Source organism: Podarcis pityusensis, assembly GCF_964106645.2.
Source record: "Podarcis pityusensis genome assembly, chromosome: 9".
Lineage (NCBI taxonomy): Eukaryota > Metazoa > Chordata > Lepidosauria > Squamata > Lacertidae > Podarcis > Podarcis pityusensis.
In genome coordinates this window covers 7808213-7823605 of record NC_138034.1, presented here as the reverse complement: position 1 = coordinate 7823605, position 15393 = coordinate 7808213, and the positions used below count along the sequence as shown (strand labels likewise).

The 15393-nt window shown below is 44.8% G+C and overlaps 1 protein-coding gene across 4 annotated transcripts in view; it reads right to left on the bottom strand.

Moving 5' to 3' along the window:
* NCAPG (non-SMC condensin I complex subunit G) overlaps window positions 1-6277 on the bottom strand; it is a 36617-nt gene extending 30340 nt beyond the window's left edge. Inside the window, exons 1-4 of one of the 4 annotated variants that reach the window (XM_081019859.1) lie at window positions 6155-6277; window positions 3948-4054; window positions 1667-1876; window positions 554-782 (exon numbers count right to left, since the gene is read on the bottom strand). In XM_081019859.1, the coding sequence (XP_080875985.1) occupies window positions 554-782; window positions 1667-1876; window positions 3948-4052 (544 nt within the window). In that variant the 5' untranslated portion in view covers window positions 4053-4054; window positions 6155-6277. Of the gene's footprint in view, window positions 1-553; window positions 783-1666; window positions 1877-3947; window positions 4055-4530; window positions 4636-6134 lie in introns of those variants that run through there. The other 3 variants (XM_081019862.1, XM_081019860.1, XM_081019861.1) reach the window with 3 other exon arrangements.
* Between the last annotated feature and the right edge of the window lie 9116 nt (window positions 6278-15393).

Below are 15393 nucleotides of genomic sequence, written 5' to 3'. Positions count from 1 at the left end.
ACGCCCCCCCATATTGTTATCACTGCAAATAAAGCAACCTTTTATAAGAGGGTCATAAATTCAGTTTTAAGAGATTGTTTGCATTATATTCAGATATCATTTTAAACCAGGTTATTTCCCAAAAAATGTATTGTTCAAAACTTTTTTAAAAATAAAGGAAAACAGATTTTAAAAATTAGATTTCGAAACAAATGTTTATTCAGTAGATTTCAGTTTCATGAAGGGGGAAGGCAAGCAAGACTATACCATAACAAGCCAGGAAAAGTACGGTACTTCCAAACCAGGCCAGTTTTCTAACTTTTTCTTTTCCCCAACTAGGCCATTACCATAAACTGTTCTTGTACCCTATGTCCTATATTCATACATATCTATTTTCCAATATTATAAAGTATCAACTACTTCACAGTTGCTTGAATAATTACATTCAAGTCTCCCAGGCAGAATTCAATACTAATGTTAATGTCTTAACTATTATAGCCAGTTTTTAAGAACTGAAAAGATAAAAATACATCTTTAAATTAAAATAAATATCATTGATACAGTAACAACGTACCATTAACCACAGGACAATCACTGTCCTTTGGATCTTGAAGTCTAGACAGTGCCAGCACAGCTTGAATTCTCACATTTGGAACTTTATCTTTCACTCTGAGCAACATGGCATTGCTAATTTGATCAAATAGCTCATCTTCAATCTGAGCATTCTCCGGCAGGCTTACCAGAAGCTTATTAATAATTTGGCACACCCGAAATCGTACTGCACTGCTGTTTGCTTGGTGAGACTTAAAAAGAAGCAAGGAGTTGATTTTTAGTATTCCTGCATTATTGTTCTTATGTATAAAAAATATGAATAGTTTCAAGTATTTACATATAAAAATCTCATAAATTCACACAATATTTAAGTACCAAATGTATTCTTTGGTATAACACCCCCTTCATTTATTCTTACAATCCTGGCAGTCAGTCTTAATCTTAAATTATTTATTTTTCCATTTAAAGGATCTTTAACCCATGAATGAATGACACCAGGTTTAAACCTGAATGGCTGTGCAAAATAAACTTGGTGCTTAAGACAGCAATTATGAAGCTGGTCTTCAGCTGTGGCTGAATGCAAGACTCTAGAACATAAATGCAGACTGTAATTATAACCAAAACACAGCCATATCCCATAGAAATCAATTGAGCAAACTGGAGCCTCAGCAACTGCATCCAAGACCCCTATAATTGCACTTCAGAAATTCTGGCCTTAGGTGAATGTTGGTCAGCAGCACAGATTGTTCAGACAAAAGCTAAGCCCACTTATCATTGCTTTATGTCAGGCATAGGAAAACTCGGCCCTCCAGATGTTTTGAGACTACAACTCCCGTCATCCCTGACCACTGATCCTGTTAACTAGGGATGATGGGAGCTGTAGTCCCAAAACATCGGAGGGCCGAGTATGCCTGCTTTATGTCTTTAAGAGAAGGAAAGATAACACAGCCCTTGCATTCAATGTGATTTCTACCCAATATAACAAGATTGATTTTACATCACCATTAAGAAAATAGCATAGGAATATACACCCCATTTATATGCAGATTCATACGGTGTCCATTAGATCATACTATAAAGAGGAGCATTATGCATCCAATGTTATTTTTTCACCATTACATTATTGCTAAGGTACCTCAAGCAGAAACTTGAACAAATAATTCAGAAGAGAATTTTCCACTTGCTCCTCTTCTTCAGTGTCATCTTTTTCTGGCTCATAAAATGAAACAACAAACTTGGCCGCAAAATTTATCACTTGTTCTACTGCAGGTTCTCTTTTGTAGACAATCAGGGCAAATTTAAGGTAATGAACAAATTCCTCATGAAAAGAGATTTTGTCCTGCAACTAGAACAACGTTACACAGTAAGTAATGCAATTTCAGTATCAAAATTGATCAATGGTGGAACAGACCTTTATTTAAAAAACGGGCAGATCCAATGACATGTTAAAATCCTTTCCACTGAGAACTGGTTCTTTGGACAGAGCTTGAAAATTCCAGATTAAGACTTGAAATATGAAATACTGGTCATAATCTATGTTTTGTTGATACTTACAGTCTTCTCATGTCACAGTACAGTGGAACCTTGGTTTTCAAACTTAATCCTTTGGACTCCTGAAACCATTTGAAAACCAAGGTATAGCTTCTGATTGGCTGAAGGAGCTTTCTGCGCTCAAACGGAAGCCACATCGGACATTCAGCTTCTGAAAAACGGAAAACTTACTTCTAGGTTTTTGACGTTCGGGAGCCGATTGGTTCATCAACTAAGCTGTTCAAGAACCAAGGTTCCATTGTACTGTACTGTGACATGAGAAGACTTAGTATCGTTATAAGAATTTTAAGGTCTTATATATACAAAATATTCATTGATGTACCAAGCAAACACATGTAAACCACATGTGTGAAACCCACAGAAAAGTCCTGAAACCACTTTCTCTCCCAAAATGACATCAAATATTTCTCTGCAAGGTTGAAGGAAATGGGAAATCTCGCCATTGTCTCTGTGCTCACAAATCCTGCCAAGGGCACATTTAAGGTTTGAATAGGGTGAGCCTGTGACCTGGATTCAGGAATTAAGTAGTTATAATAACAAAGAGTGGCCAAAACCCAGATAATGCAATCAGGTAAATGGCAGACAGGAGATAAACAACACAGGATTCTGTTTTAGACCTCCCCCTGTGATGTATGTATGATGTATTGGGGGTGGTCTGGAGTTTGAGAGTGGGCAATTTCAAAGTCTATATAAGGGCGGGCACACATTTGTTCTGGGTCCCTTCCCCCCTTGTGTGTGTGTGGGAGCACCCTGTTGCAACAGCTTTAATAAAGATCAGACTTACTAGCTGCTTCACTTCTCAATATTCTCTGGTTGGTCTCTGTTATTTTCTCCTACCAATAGAGAACCTACAAAAGGACTCTATATGGGCTCTTGGGTACCCCATAAGTGAAAAGGGGTTTTTTCTCATAACAGTATCAACAGAACATATATTATGACAGCATGGGCGATACCTGGTTTTCAATATCACAATATATATCGCCAGCTAAACATTGCGATATCTCAATATATCACAATGTCTGAAATAAGACTGGAGCTTATGATAATCTGGGGAAATATAACATATTAAGAACATAGCAATTGATTACAATATCATTCCCTGCAAAAGAATGACTTAATGTTTCCTATAGTTAATAGTTTCATGGATTCATTGACAAATGTCACCTCTCCTGAACTCAATAGGTGACCATAAGTAGGCCACTTTCAATCCTTGCTTTCCTCCTCCACTTAGGCAGTACAATAATACTACAAGGGTTCTGTACCAACATAACATGAAGCACTTTGAGAACTGTTATATGGAAGTGAAGCACTGTTTATTGCTACAAAATATACTGTTGTAAACTGAACATGGTTCACTACAGTGGTACCTCGGGTTACATACGCTTCAGGTTATATACGTTTCAGGTTACAGACTCCACTAACCCAGAAATAGTGTTTCAGGTTAAGAACTTTGCTTTAGGATGAGAACAGAAATCGTGCTCCAGCGGCACAGCAGCAGCAGGAGGCCCCATTAGCTAAAGTGGTGCTTCAGGTTAAGTACGGACCTCCGGAATGAATTAAGTACTTAACCCGAGGTACCACTGTACTTGCAAATCCATATGGATATTCTGCAGTTGTATTTATTTAGGGAAGGCAGGCAAGTGAAGGTACTTTCACATGCCTGTTAGATATGCTCAGTTGCCCAAGCTTTCCTGTTACATATCCTGTTACATATTCTACTTCCCACCCAATATCTTTCTTGAAGCAACCATTGCATGGTTTTGATGTGTAAAGGGTAAGGTTTTCAGTGAGACCAATGTATTTTATGAATGTGTTAGCCACCCTTGGGGGTTAAAGTCAAAAAGCATGAAATTAATAATATTTACCTCATTGTACATGTGCTTCAAGGATGCCACAAGTTTTGCATGATTTTGGTGAGCTTTTTGAGCTTTTTCAAAGGTCTCCTTAATATTGAACTTCTTCCCTTTCATAGCTGCAAAGAAATGGGTCATTTTAAAAACTTAACTGAATCTTGTACATTCATGGAACCCACTTCACTAGGTGTTCGCATCACCATGGATCAACCATTATGCCTAGTTACCAGAGTTTTCCAAGTTTTTTCAACTTGCCTAAACACAAGCTTCTACCTGTATTACTTTGCAAACCCTTTTATTCTTAGTCTTATATGAAAGCTAGTTCTAAATTATTTCATATTTCACTTATATTCTGCCTTCCCACCAAAGGTTTCCATAGTAGTTAACAAGCAAGATTAGAACGACAAAACTTCAGAAAAACCACCTGCAGTTTCCACAGGTGGAATATATTCAAAATCAATGTCACTTTTTTATTTTAGCACATGCCCTCTCATTTCTTTAGGGCACACAAGTGAGAAATATGCAGCCCATTTTCAGAAGCCCTATGCAAGTGATCAGTTCAGGCCTCAGGTAAAAATTACTGGACTTCCCATACCTGGCAGTATGGGGTAATGGAGGCTGAGAGTAAAGGAGGTACCATGCCAAACAGTGGCTTCTGTGCCACCCACGGTCAGTATGCAGCCCTTGGAAAAATGCCCTCAAAGGGGAGCAGAAAGGTTATGTGCTTTTGCCTCAGAAGATAGTAGAGCCACTTACAAGAGCCACTAATACTACACATACTGATGCCTAATCTAAAGAACATAAAGAGCAAACTGTCAGTTTCTATCATTTCAGACTACTTGTCATTCTAAACCAATGTCTTCTCTGATGTGCCACACCTGTCCAGGTTTTAGATAGGAAGCTTTCTCTTCCATATCTGGGAGTGTGAGATGCCAGGGATTGAACCTGGAACAGGGGTTCCCAAACTGTGGTTCATGGACCAACAATGGTCCACAAACATCATTCCAGTGGTTCATGATGTGTGGTTGAATACAGGAGTCAGCATATCTATTGCAATAAATATCCATGTTGATTTTTGACTATTTTATTGAGGTACAGTGGTACCCTGAATGCGAACGGGATTCATTCCGGAACCCCGTTCGCATCCAGAAGTGAACACAACCTGCATCCGCGCGTCATGTCAATTCGGCGTCTGCGCGTGATGTCATTTTGAGCATCTGCGCATGCGCGAGCGGTGAAACGGAGCCCGTTACTTCCGGGTCGCTGCGGAGCGCAACCCGAAAGTATTCATCCCAAAGCTACTTCAACCTGAGGTATGACTGTAATTTTAATCTGTTTTAGTATGGCTGTGAATTTTTCTCTGTTTTATTTTTATTTCTGTAAACTGCTTGATGGCCCAGCTGCATTCCTATCTGGATAAAGATAGCCTAACGTCTGGTAACCTCATTATGTTTATTAAAATTGAATAGACAGTGGTACCTCTAGCTGCGAACGGGATCCGTTCCGGAGGCCCGTTCGCAACATGCATAGAACGCAACCCACAGCACACGCGTGGGTTGCGATTCACCGCTTCTGCGCATGATGTCATTTTGCACATCTGCGCATGCGGCGAAACCCGGAAGTAACCCTTTCCGGTACTTCTGGGTCGCAACCTGAAAAAACGTATCATGAAGCAAACATAACATGAGGTATGACTGTATTTCAAAGCGACAGCATTTCAACGGGTCCTTGGCCGCGTTTGCCATTCGCTTTCCCCCCTCTCCTCTGCCCGATTCCTGTAAGAACTTGCGTGAGAAGAAACCGCTTAAAAAGCAGCTTCATCCCAAACCCGTGCCACGATATATTCATTTATGGGTCATAAATTCATTTACGGGTGCCTGTATTCTTGTGTATTGACTTTGCAGGCCGCCTTGTCTCGCCCAAGGCGGCTTACAATCTCATTCCTCTCCTGCAGGGAATAATAGACTTGGCACGCCGTTCTCTATCGCAGGAAACTGATGAACGTATGTATTTAATTCCTTTCATTCCGTAAAGCTTCATACATCGCTCGGTCGTGGAAAAACCTCAAAGCGGTTTGCAAAAGATAAAGCAGTATAAACATAATAATAATAACAATAATCCCAATAAAAACCCCACCCAGAGGGAAAGTGGCGGCGGGGGGCGGCGGAGCCCTCCCAAGCCAGCCCTCTCCTCACATGCCCTCAAAAGACCCGTGTCACCTGAACTACTCAGCGCAGGCTACCAGAAGCCGACCCGGCCGCTACGACGCTCCAACTGCCGCGCGCCTCCCTCTTCCCGCCGTCGCCTTCAAAATTTGGACACGCCCACAGTGGCGAGGGGCGGGGCCGAGCTCGAGCGCTCTCTCTTTCCCCACCCTATTCTCGCGAGATCCCGGCGTGAAAGGCGCCAACCGCAAGCTTAAGACTTCAAAATCTTTTATCGCGCGTCCACTGAGGGAGCGCGAGGTTGGGAAGGCGGAGCTCGTGCGCGCTCTCTCCGCTTCAAATCTCGCGAGATCCCGGCGGAAGAGGAGCGCGGCGGAGAAAGGAACGGAGGAGGGGCGCGGTTAAGACTCCCGGGTTGTGACTGGGGGAGGGGGAAAAGGGGCGGGGCAAATAAATGACGTCAGCGCTAACGGTACTTCAGGTTGTCCGTTGGCCCTTTCGCGCCACGGTGACTGACGCTGCCTGTATAAATGGCTTCCAGGGTCGAAACGGCGCCAGCCCTTCGCCATGAGGAAAAGTTGCTGCGGTTGTGGGTTTTTCAGTTACACGCAGCCTTTTTGTTTCAACTCTGGTGGGAGGGGGCGGAATGCTCAGGTTATGTTGGACTACAACTCCCATCATGCCTTGCTAGCAGGTTCAGCTATCGAGGATTATGGGAGTTGTAGTCCAGCAAATACCTGGCAGCTGCTCCCTCCCGGCTGAGAATGACTGGTTTAGACCCGCAGGCTTCCTCAACCTTGGCCCTCCAGATTTTTTTTTTTGGCCTACAACTCCCATGATCCCTAGCTAGCAGGACCAGCAGTCAGGGATGATGGGAATTGTAGTCTCAAAGCATCTGGAGAGCCGAGGTTGAGGAAGCCTGGTTTAAAGGAAAGACAAGTAGAAGAGGCTGCAGGGCAGGAGTTTGTAGAAACCTTGGAGGCTTTTCAGCAGAAGTTGAGCGAGTGGATCTTTTCCTCGAGTTTCCTGCACTGCAGGGGGTTGGACTAGATGACCCTCAGGGTCCCTTCCAAAGTCATTGATTCTAAAAAGTACACAGCCATGGAGAAAGAGCGGGAAGAGAGGAGTTTTTCTCCCTTCTCACAACACCAGAATTCGTGGGCACCCGATGAAGCTGAACGTTGGAAGAGTTAGGACAGAAAAAGCACTTCTTCACAACAGAATAATAATAATAATAATAATAAATAAAATTAATAATAAAATTAATAATAATTTATTATTTATACCCCACCCATCTGGCTGAGTTTCCCCAGCCACTCTGGGCAGCTCCCAATCGAGTGTTAAAAACAATACAGCATTAAATATTAAAAACTTCCCTAAATAGCTGGTTATTTCCTTCACATCTGGTGGGAGGGCATTCCACAGGGCAGGTGCCACTACCAAGAAGGCCCTCTGTCTGGTTCCCTGTAACCTCACTTCTCGCAATGAGGGAACTATATAGTTATAATCTATGGAACTCCCTCCCACAGGAAGTGGCAATGTTGGGCCGCCAACTGGGACATCTTTAAAAGAGGGCTGGGCAAATTCATGGAGGAGAAGAGACTTGTCAAAGATTCCACAAGTGATTTCAGGCATACAGGTCAGGAGGTTAGAACGTGGTGCTGATAACACCAAGGGGCAGCTGCGTATTCCTCCACTGCAGAGAGTTGGACCGGATGATCCTCAGGGTCCCTTCCAACTCTTAAGATTCTATGAATGGCTATGAGCCACAATGGCTTTGCTCTGCCTGCACAGTTTTTGAGGCAGTGATGTTTCCAAATGCCAGCTGATGGAATCATGCCTTGTCAACTGTTCAGCCACTGTGAGAACAGAATGCTGGACTAGATGGGCCATTACAAATGAATATTTTTATTTATTGTTATTATTTAGCATTACCCGACATTTTCAGAAGATAAATTTAAAATAGTTTCATTTACCAAAAGCAGTTTATGTGCTTCTTCATCAGATGTAGACTTACCAAGCTAAAAGTTGTCCAGTCACAAAAATAATATTTTTAAGACTCCTTAGTGAAGTAATTAGTTTCACCTCCTAAAATGACATGCCCTGTGCCAGGAATATGTGACTGTTTATTACATGTGATAGTGTTGTTGACACCCTCATTCCAAACGGACTAATGCAGGAGAGATACCCAGCTACCAGTTTAGTAACATTTAAGTGCTGCACAAATCATAGGCATGCTTATAGTGCAATCCTATGCATGTCAAGGGTGGCGCGGGTGGCGCTGTGGGTAAAACCTCAGTGCCTAGGACTTGTCGATCGTATGGTCGGCGGTTCGAATCCCCGTGGCGGGATGAGCTCCCGTCGTTCAGTCCCAGCTCCTGCCCACCTAGCAGTTCGAAAGCACTCTTAAGTGCAAGTAGATAAATAGGTACCGCTCCAGCGGGAAGGTAAACGGCGTTCCCGTGTGCTGCGCTGGTGCTGGCTCGCCAGCTGCAGCTTCGTCACGCTGGCCACGCTACCCGGAAGTGTCTTCAGACGGCGCCGGCTCACGGCCTCTAGAGCGAGATGAGCACGCAACCCTAGAGTCGGACACGACTGGCCCGTACTGGCAGGGATACCTTTACCTTTACCTTATGCATGTCAAACAAGGCATGTCAAATCCAATTTCAGGTATTCTGTGTTGTGTGTGTGTCTCCTGCTCCAACTAATATATTAACACTCTGGGAAGATGCTTCTGAAATTCAGAATGAAAGCAAAGCAAGAAAAGAAGATGATCGTGCATTAGATGCTGTGTCAGTCCATTTTCTTATGTGGAAAAGATTCTAAGCTTTGAGGGAATGTATTTTAAACATATTTTAAGAACTAGCCACTAGGGGACAATCAAGTTGCAGATTTGCATTGCTCCTGTGGTCAAAACACCACTATTATTTGTGTGTTGCAGCACTGAAAGATTTGGCTATATGCAGAACTGCCTTTAATGCATAAGGAAAAGCACTTAAAGAAAGCAATTCAACTTGCTTTTCTTTATACTGTATATCATAAAGGGGCGGGAAGTATGTGGCATGTCATGGACATACTTATTTTTTGTAACCAGTTGTTGTCAAAACACATGCAAAATGTGATGTTCCGTTGAATTCCACACCATTAATCCAAGTGTCTACAAATCCTGAATAATTATTCAAAATCCCACCATTCAGGTAATTTACATATATGCACAAGGGTAGTGGGTGGAACTATGGTGTGGTCTAAACCACTGATCCTCTTGGGCTTGGCAATTGGAAGGTCGGCGGTTTGAATCCACATGACCGAGTGAGCTCCTGTTGGTCTGTGCCAGCTTCTGCCAACAGCAGTTCGAAAGCACACCAGTGCAAGTAGATAAATAGGTACCACTGCGGCGGGAAGGTAAACAGCGTTTCCATGCGCTCTGGTTTCTGTCATGGTGTTCTGTTGCGCCAGAAGCATTTTAGTCAGGGAAGGAGCTCCTGTGTCGTTCCTGTGGATCCCGCCACCTGAGGTGGTTGCCTCACTTTGCCTTATTGGTGGACCGGCTTCTCCCACTGGTGCTGGCCTGCCTGCAGGGGAAAAAACCAACCACTCTTGAATAGCCACTAGACCCCAGTGTTCCCAATTTCGCTGAGGGGCAATTCTGCTATGTTGACATATTAAGCCAATCTACTGATTTGTGATGTGTAACGGATGTGATATTATTGTTGATTTTATGCTGTTCGCCACTGCAAAAATATGTTGGTTAACATGCCGCAGGATTCTCCTCACACAGACCTGGATGGGGGAATGCAGGAATTTCCCTGTATATACTCTTAGTTTCAATTGATCAGTCAACTCCTTGGCTGCAGCCTTCAAGAAGCATTGATTAGAGTGTCTTCAGAAGATTTGCATCCAGTGCCCTGCCTGCTAGAAAGTAGTGTTTGCTGACCTCTTAATCAAGTCAGGTAGACAAAATAGCTGTAGATCAAAGCAAGGCTTACAGAATACTGCAATATATCTCCTGGTGCACTCTTTTCCCCCTTCTTTTTTTAGATACAGCATTTCCGAATGGACGGTTCATATATGCATTAGGAAGCAATCCAGGCAAATTACATACATGCACAAATAATATTTATGCTATGTTAAGAATTCTCAATCAGGCATATTTGGATCACATCAAATAAGTATCATTGCTTTGTGGCAAACTTCCTATCAAAAGTACAAATCTATACATATATTATTTTAACTAACTAATTGGGACGTGGGTGCGCAGTGGTCTAAACCACTGAACCTAGGGCTTGCCGATCAGAAGGTCGGCAGTTTGAATCCCTGCGACGGGGTGAGCTCCCATTGCTCAGTCCCTGCTCCTGCCAACCTAGCAGTTTGAAAGCACGTCAAAGTGCAAGTAGATAAATAGGTACCGCTCTGGCGGGAAAGTAAACGGCATTTCCGTGCACTGCTCTGGTTCGCCAGAAGCGGCTTAGTCATGCTGGCCACATGACCTGGAAGCTGTACGCTGACTCCCTCGGCCAATAAAGCGAGACGAGTGCCGTAACCCCAGAGTCGGCCACGACTGGACCTAATGGTCAGGGGTCCCTTTACCTTTACCTTTAACAAATGGTGGTGTTCAGGACAATCCAAAGGACAGCGATAAGTCATAGTGAATACAAATAATCTGGGACTGCCAGGCTAGGACACAAAAGAAGTGGTGCTCTGGTTTTGCCGGAAGCGGCTTAGTAATGCTGGCCACATGACCTGGAAGCTGTACGCCGGCTCCCTCGGCCAGTAAAGTGAGATGAGCGCCACAACCCCAGAATCATCTGCTACTGGACCAAATGGTCAGGGGTCCCTTTACCTTTACCTTTACCTTTACCTTTAACTAACTGATTAATGTATATACCACTAATGCCCAGATGGCTCCTAAGCAGTTTACAAAAACATAACATTGTTAAAATACAGAATAACAACAAAACACACCATAATTATAATACATGATTAAACAAACAAAATGTAAACTTCTGTGATTAAAATATGCAATAAAACATTCCCATTAAAAAGAACATAGCAATTAAAGCAGGAAAGGTGGGGCAGGAGACTGAGCAAATGCTTGTGTAAACGGGTGCTCCTTCAAAACTTGCAGTTCTATGCAGATGGAGGCTCTTGTATTTCAGCAGACAAACATCAATGAAAAAAGCTCTTGTCACTACAAGGTGATAAGGTAAAAAAATAAAATAAAAGGTAAAGGACCCCTGGATGGTTAAGTCCAGTCAAAGGTGATTATGGGGTTACAGCGCTCGTCTCGCTTTCAGGTCAAGGGATCCAGCGTTTGTCCGCAGACAGCTTTCTGGGTAATGTGGCCAGCAGGACTAAACCACTTCCGGCACAATGGGACACCATGATGGAAACCAGAGCGCACGGAAACGCCGTTTACCTTCCCGCTGGAGCGGTACCTATTTATCTACTTGCATTGGCATGCTTTCGAACTGCTAGGTTGGCAGGAGCTGGGACAGGGCAACAGGAGCTCACCCCGTCGCGGGGATTCGAACCACTGACCTTCTGATTGGCAAGCCCTAGGCCCTGTGGTTTAGACCACAGCCTGTAGCAAGACTAAGTTTTTTTTATGGTCTTAAAGTCCTTACTGGGCAATAAAAGGGAGGTCAGTTAAGTGCCACCAAATTCACCCACCCAGGTCTCATAGAATCATAGAATCATAGAATCATAGAATCATAGAGTTGGAAGAGACCACAAGGGCCATCGAGTCCAACCCCCTGCCAAGCAGGAAACACCATCAGAGCACTCCTGACATATGGTTGTCAAGCCTCTGCTTAAAGACCTCCAAAGAAGGAGACTCCACCACACTCCTTGGCAGCAAATTCCACTGTCGAACAGCTCTTACTGTCAGGAAGTTCTTCCTAATGTTTAGGTGGAATCTTCTTTCTTGTAGTTTGGATCCATTGCTCCGTGTCCGCTTCTCTGGAGCAGCAGAAAACAACCTTTCTCCCTCCTCTATGTGACATCCTTTTATATATTTGAACATGGCTATCATATCACCCCTTAACCTCCTCTTCTCCAGGCTAAACATGCCCAGCTCTCTTAGCCGTTCCTCATAAGGCATCGTTTCCAGGCCTTTGACCATTTTGGTTGCCCTCCTCTGGACACGTTCCAGTTTGTCAATGTCCTTCTTGAACTGTGGTGCCCAGAACTGGACACAGTACTCCAGGTGAGGTCTGACCAGAGCAGAATACAGTGGCACTATTACTTCCCTTGATCTAGATGCTATACTCCTATTGATGCAGCCCAGAATTGCATTGGCTTTTTTAGCTGCCGCGTCACACTGTTGGCTCATGTCAAGTTTGTGGTCAACCAAGACTCCTAGATCCTTTTCACATGTACTGCTCTCAAGCCAGGTGTCCCCCATCTTGTATTTGTGCCTCTCATTTTTTTTGCCCAAGTGCAATACTTTACATTTCTCCCTGTTAAAATTCATCTTGTTGTTCATCTCAGTTATGCAAGGCAGCTCCCTCATCTGCAATTAAATGGGTGTGTTTGGGTGGTCCTATTATGTACTGACCTGGCATTGAGCACCCGCACCAGCAGGCTTGCAGCCTCTGTAGCCACCAGTTACTTGCAAATTTGGATCAGTAGAGAGACTGGCCTGCAGCTACCACACACACACACCGTTTTTCTGATCCCTGCCATTCACCATGCTGCAACTTCCCCTCCCAGAAATAACTTGCAACATGATACCAATACCCCCACACCACGCTCATCCTACACTTATACCACAAATGTCCAGTTATCAGAGCATGTAATCTCAGGAACAGCTGAACCAAATTGCCACCACAGTGAACTATTTCCCCCTCCACTCCCCCTCTCATTGAGGGGCTGAGATGCAAACACTCCCCACATGCTCTGTTAATCTCTTAGGAATGACTTCTCTGTCAAAAACTCCCAGAATTTTCTTACTTCCTCCCTGCAGCTTACCTCTTTCTTACGCCTCCTTTGCCAGTCACCCTTTCATTATTTCTCCATCCTTCCCGTCTTAACATTATTTAAATTACTTATGGAACAGTGGTAGCTTTATGCCTGTCCTAATGTTAATCAGTTAATGGGAAGCTTTATGAAATGTAATTTTGTACTCTTTAATCAAACTGGGTTTCCATTACAGTTATTGAGCCATAATTTTCAGGAATGTATATGTGCCTCTGATACTAAGATACGGCAAACTGCTGCCAACATTCCTTCGACTCCGGGTATCTGCTATATTTATTCTTTCCACTGTTGCAGATGCATTCAGCAGCAGCAGCAGAAGTCTCCTTAGTATTCAAAATAAACTCTGGATCTTGTAATCACCTGGCTTCCCATTGAAGCCAATAAGGATCCAGTTTGGATTTCACGTAGTTTTGCAAGAATTAATGCATTTTACAGCCCACAGTGAGTGAGTAAATCTAGCCAAGGACAGAGTGGCGTGGGTGTATCACTACAAGTTAGAACCTTACAAGTTTTAAATAATATTTTAGACTGCATTCACAGAACACTGTCAAATACAGGCAAAGCCGAAAAGCAGAACTGTACGGGGCTATGTGCTCTGAAAGAAAACGCTGCCTGGTCATTCAGAGTAATCAGAGGTCAGTTACTCAGCACTGAGGTGTAAATATTTGGAGATTGGTAAATATTTGGAGGAAAATGTTGTAATGGTTAAATGAGCTGAGATGTGAAGCTGTAAACCAAAGCAAACAGGAATAAAGTGGGGAGGGAAGAACTAATTTGGCCAGAGATTCAAAAAGCAAGGAAGCCCCCAACTTCCAGAGGGATAGTTTATGGATTCAAATGCGCTGCCCATCATATTTCAGCAAAAAGTCATTCTCAGGGGCATCTAATAACAGTAAATTCAGAATACAACACAGTGTGAAAGCAACAAAGGCGCCAGACATTAGAGACCGAGATGTCGCTTACACTGCTCACTGGCTAAAAGTTAATTCTGTTTGAAAAGGTGGTTCCTTGTTTTATTCAGTTTCTATTTTGACTGGAAGGAACTCAGGACATCATCTAGACTGACCCCCTCAAAACTTGTAGCAATAGTTTTGGACTTCGTTTTAGAAAATAATATAAATGGTTATTATGGTATAACTGTGTAAAATAATTGAAATATTGTTTCCAACTTATAAACTGGCAGTGGCGTAGCGTGGGGGGTGCCAGGGGTGCCGGCCGCACCGGGCGCAACATTTGGGTGGGGCGCGTTTGGCCGGCCCTCCTGGAGGAAGCAGGAACCCCACTGTCCTCGGACCTCCTCCGAAGGCTGGCGGTGGGGCGGAGAGACCTTCTCCCCGCGCCAGCCTTCGGAAGGCTGCTCCGAAGCCTGGCGGTGGGGCGGAGAGACCTCCTCCCGCCGCCAGGCTTCGGAAGGCTGCTCCGAAGGCTGGGGGCGGGAGGAGGGCTCTCCGCCCCACCGCCAGCCTTCGGAAGGCTGCTCCGAAGCCTGGCGGCGGGAGGAGGTTTCTCCGCCCCACCGCCAGCCTTCGGAAGGCTCCTCCGAAGCCTGGCGGTGGGGCGGAGAGACCTTCTCCCCGCGCCAGCCTTCGGATGGCTGCTCCGAAGCCTGGCGGTGGGGCGGAGAGACCTTCTCCCCGCGCCAGCCTTCGGAAGGATGCTCCGAAGCCTGGCGGTGGGGCGGAGAGACCTTCTCCCCGCCCCCAGCCTTCGGAAGGCTGCTCCGAAGCCTGGCGGTCGGGCGGAGAGACCTTCTCCCCGCGCCAGCCTTCGGAAGGCTGCTCCGAAGCCTGGCGGTGGGGCGGAGAGACCTTCTCCCCGCGCCAGCCTTCGGAAGGCTGCTCCGAAGCCTGGCGGTCGGGCGGAGAGACCTTCTCCCCGCGCCAGCCTTCGGATGGCTGTCCTGAAGACTTGTGGTGGGAGCAGTGGCGTAGCGTGGGGGGTGCAGGGGGGCCTGCTGCACCTGGCGCAACATCTGGAGGGGGTGCGGAAGAGACTCGAGTGCTAAAATCCACGGGTTAGGGGGCGCAAATTACTTGCCTTGCCCCGGGTTAGGGGGCGCAAATTACTTGCCTTGCCCCGGGTGCTGAGAACCCACGCTACGCCACTGTAAACTGGCATTCATTTGGTCACCAGCGGGGAATAGGATAGGGGAAATTCATAGTGACTATTATACATGCATGTAGGCAGGCTTACAAAAGTGTTGTTGCGATTATCATGGGCATTTGCAAGGCTGTGCTATTGCAAAGCGGTTCGCCACTTCTCAGTCGTACCTCTGATTTGCTAAACATGAAAGACCACTTTTCCAAATCCTCATG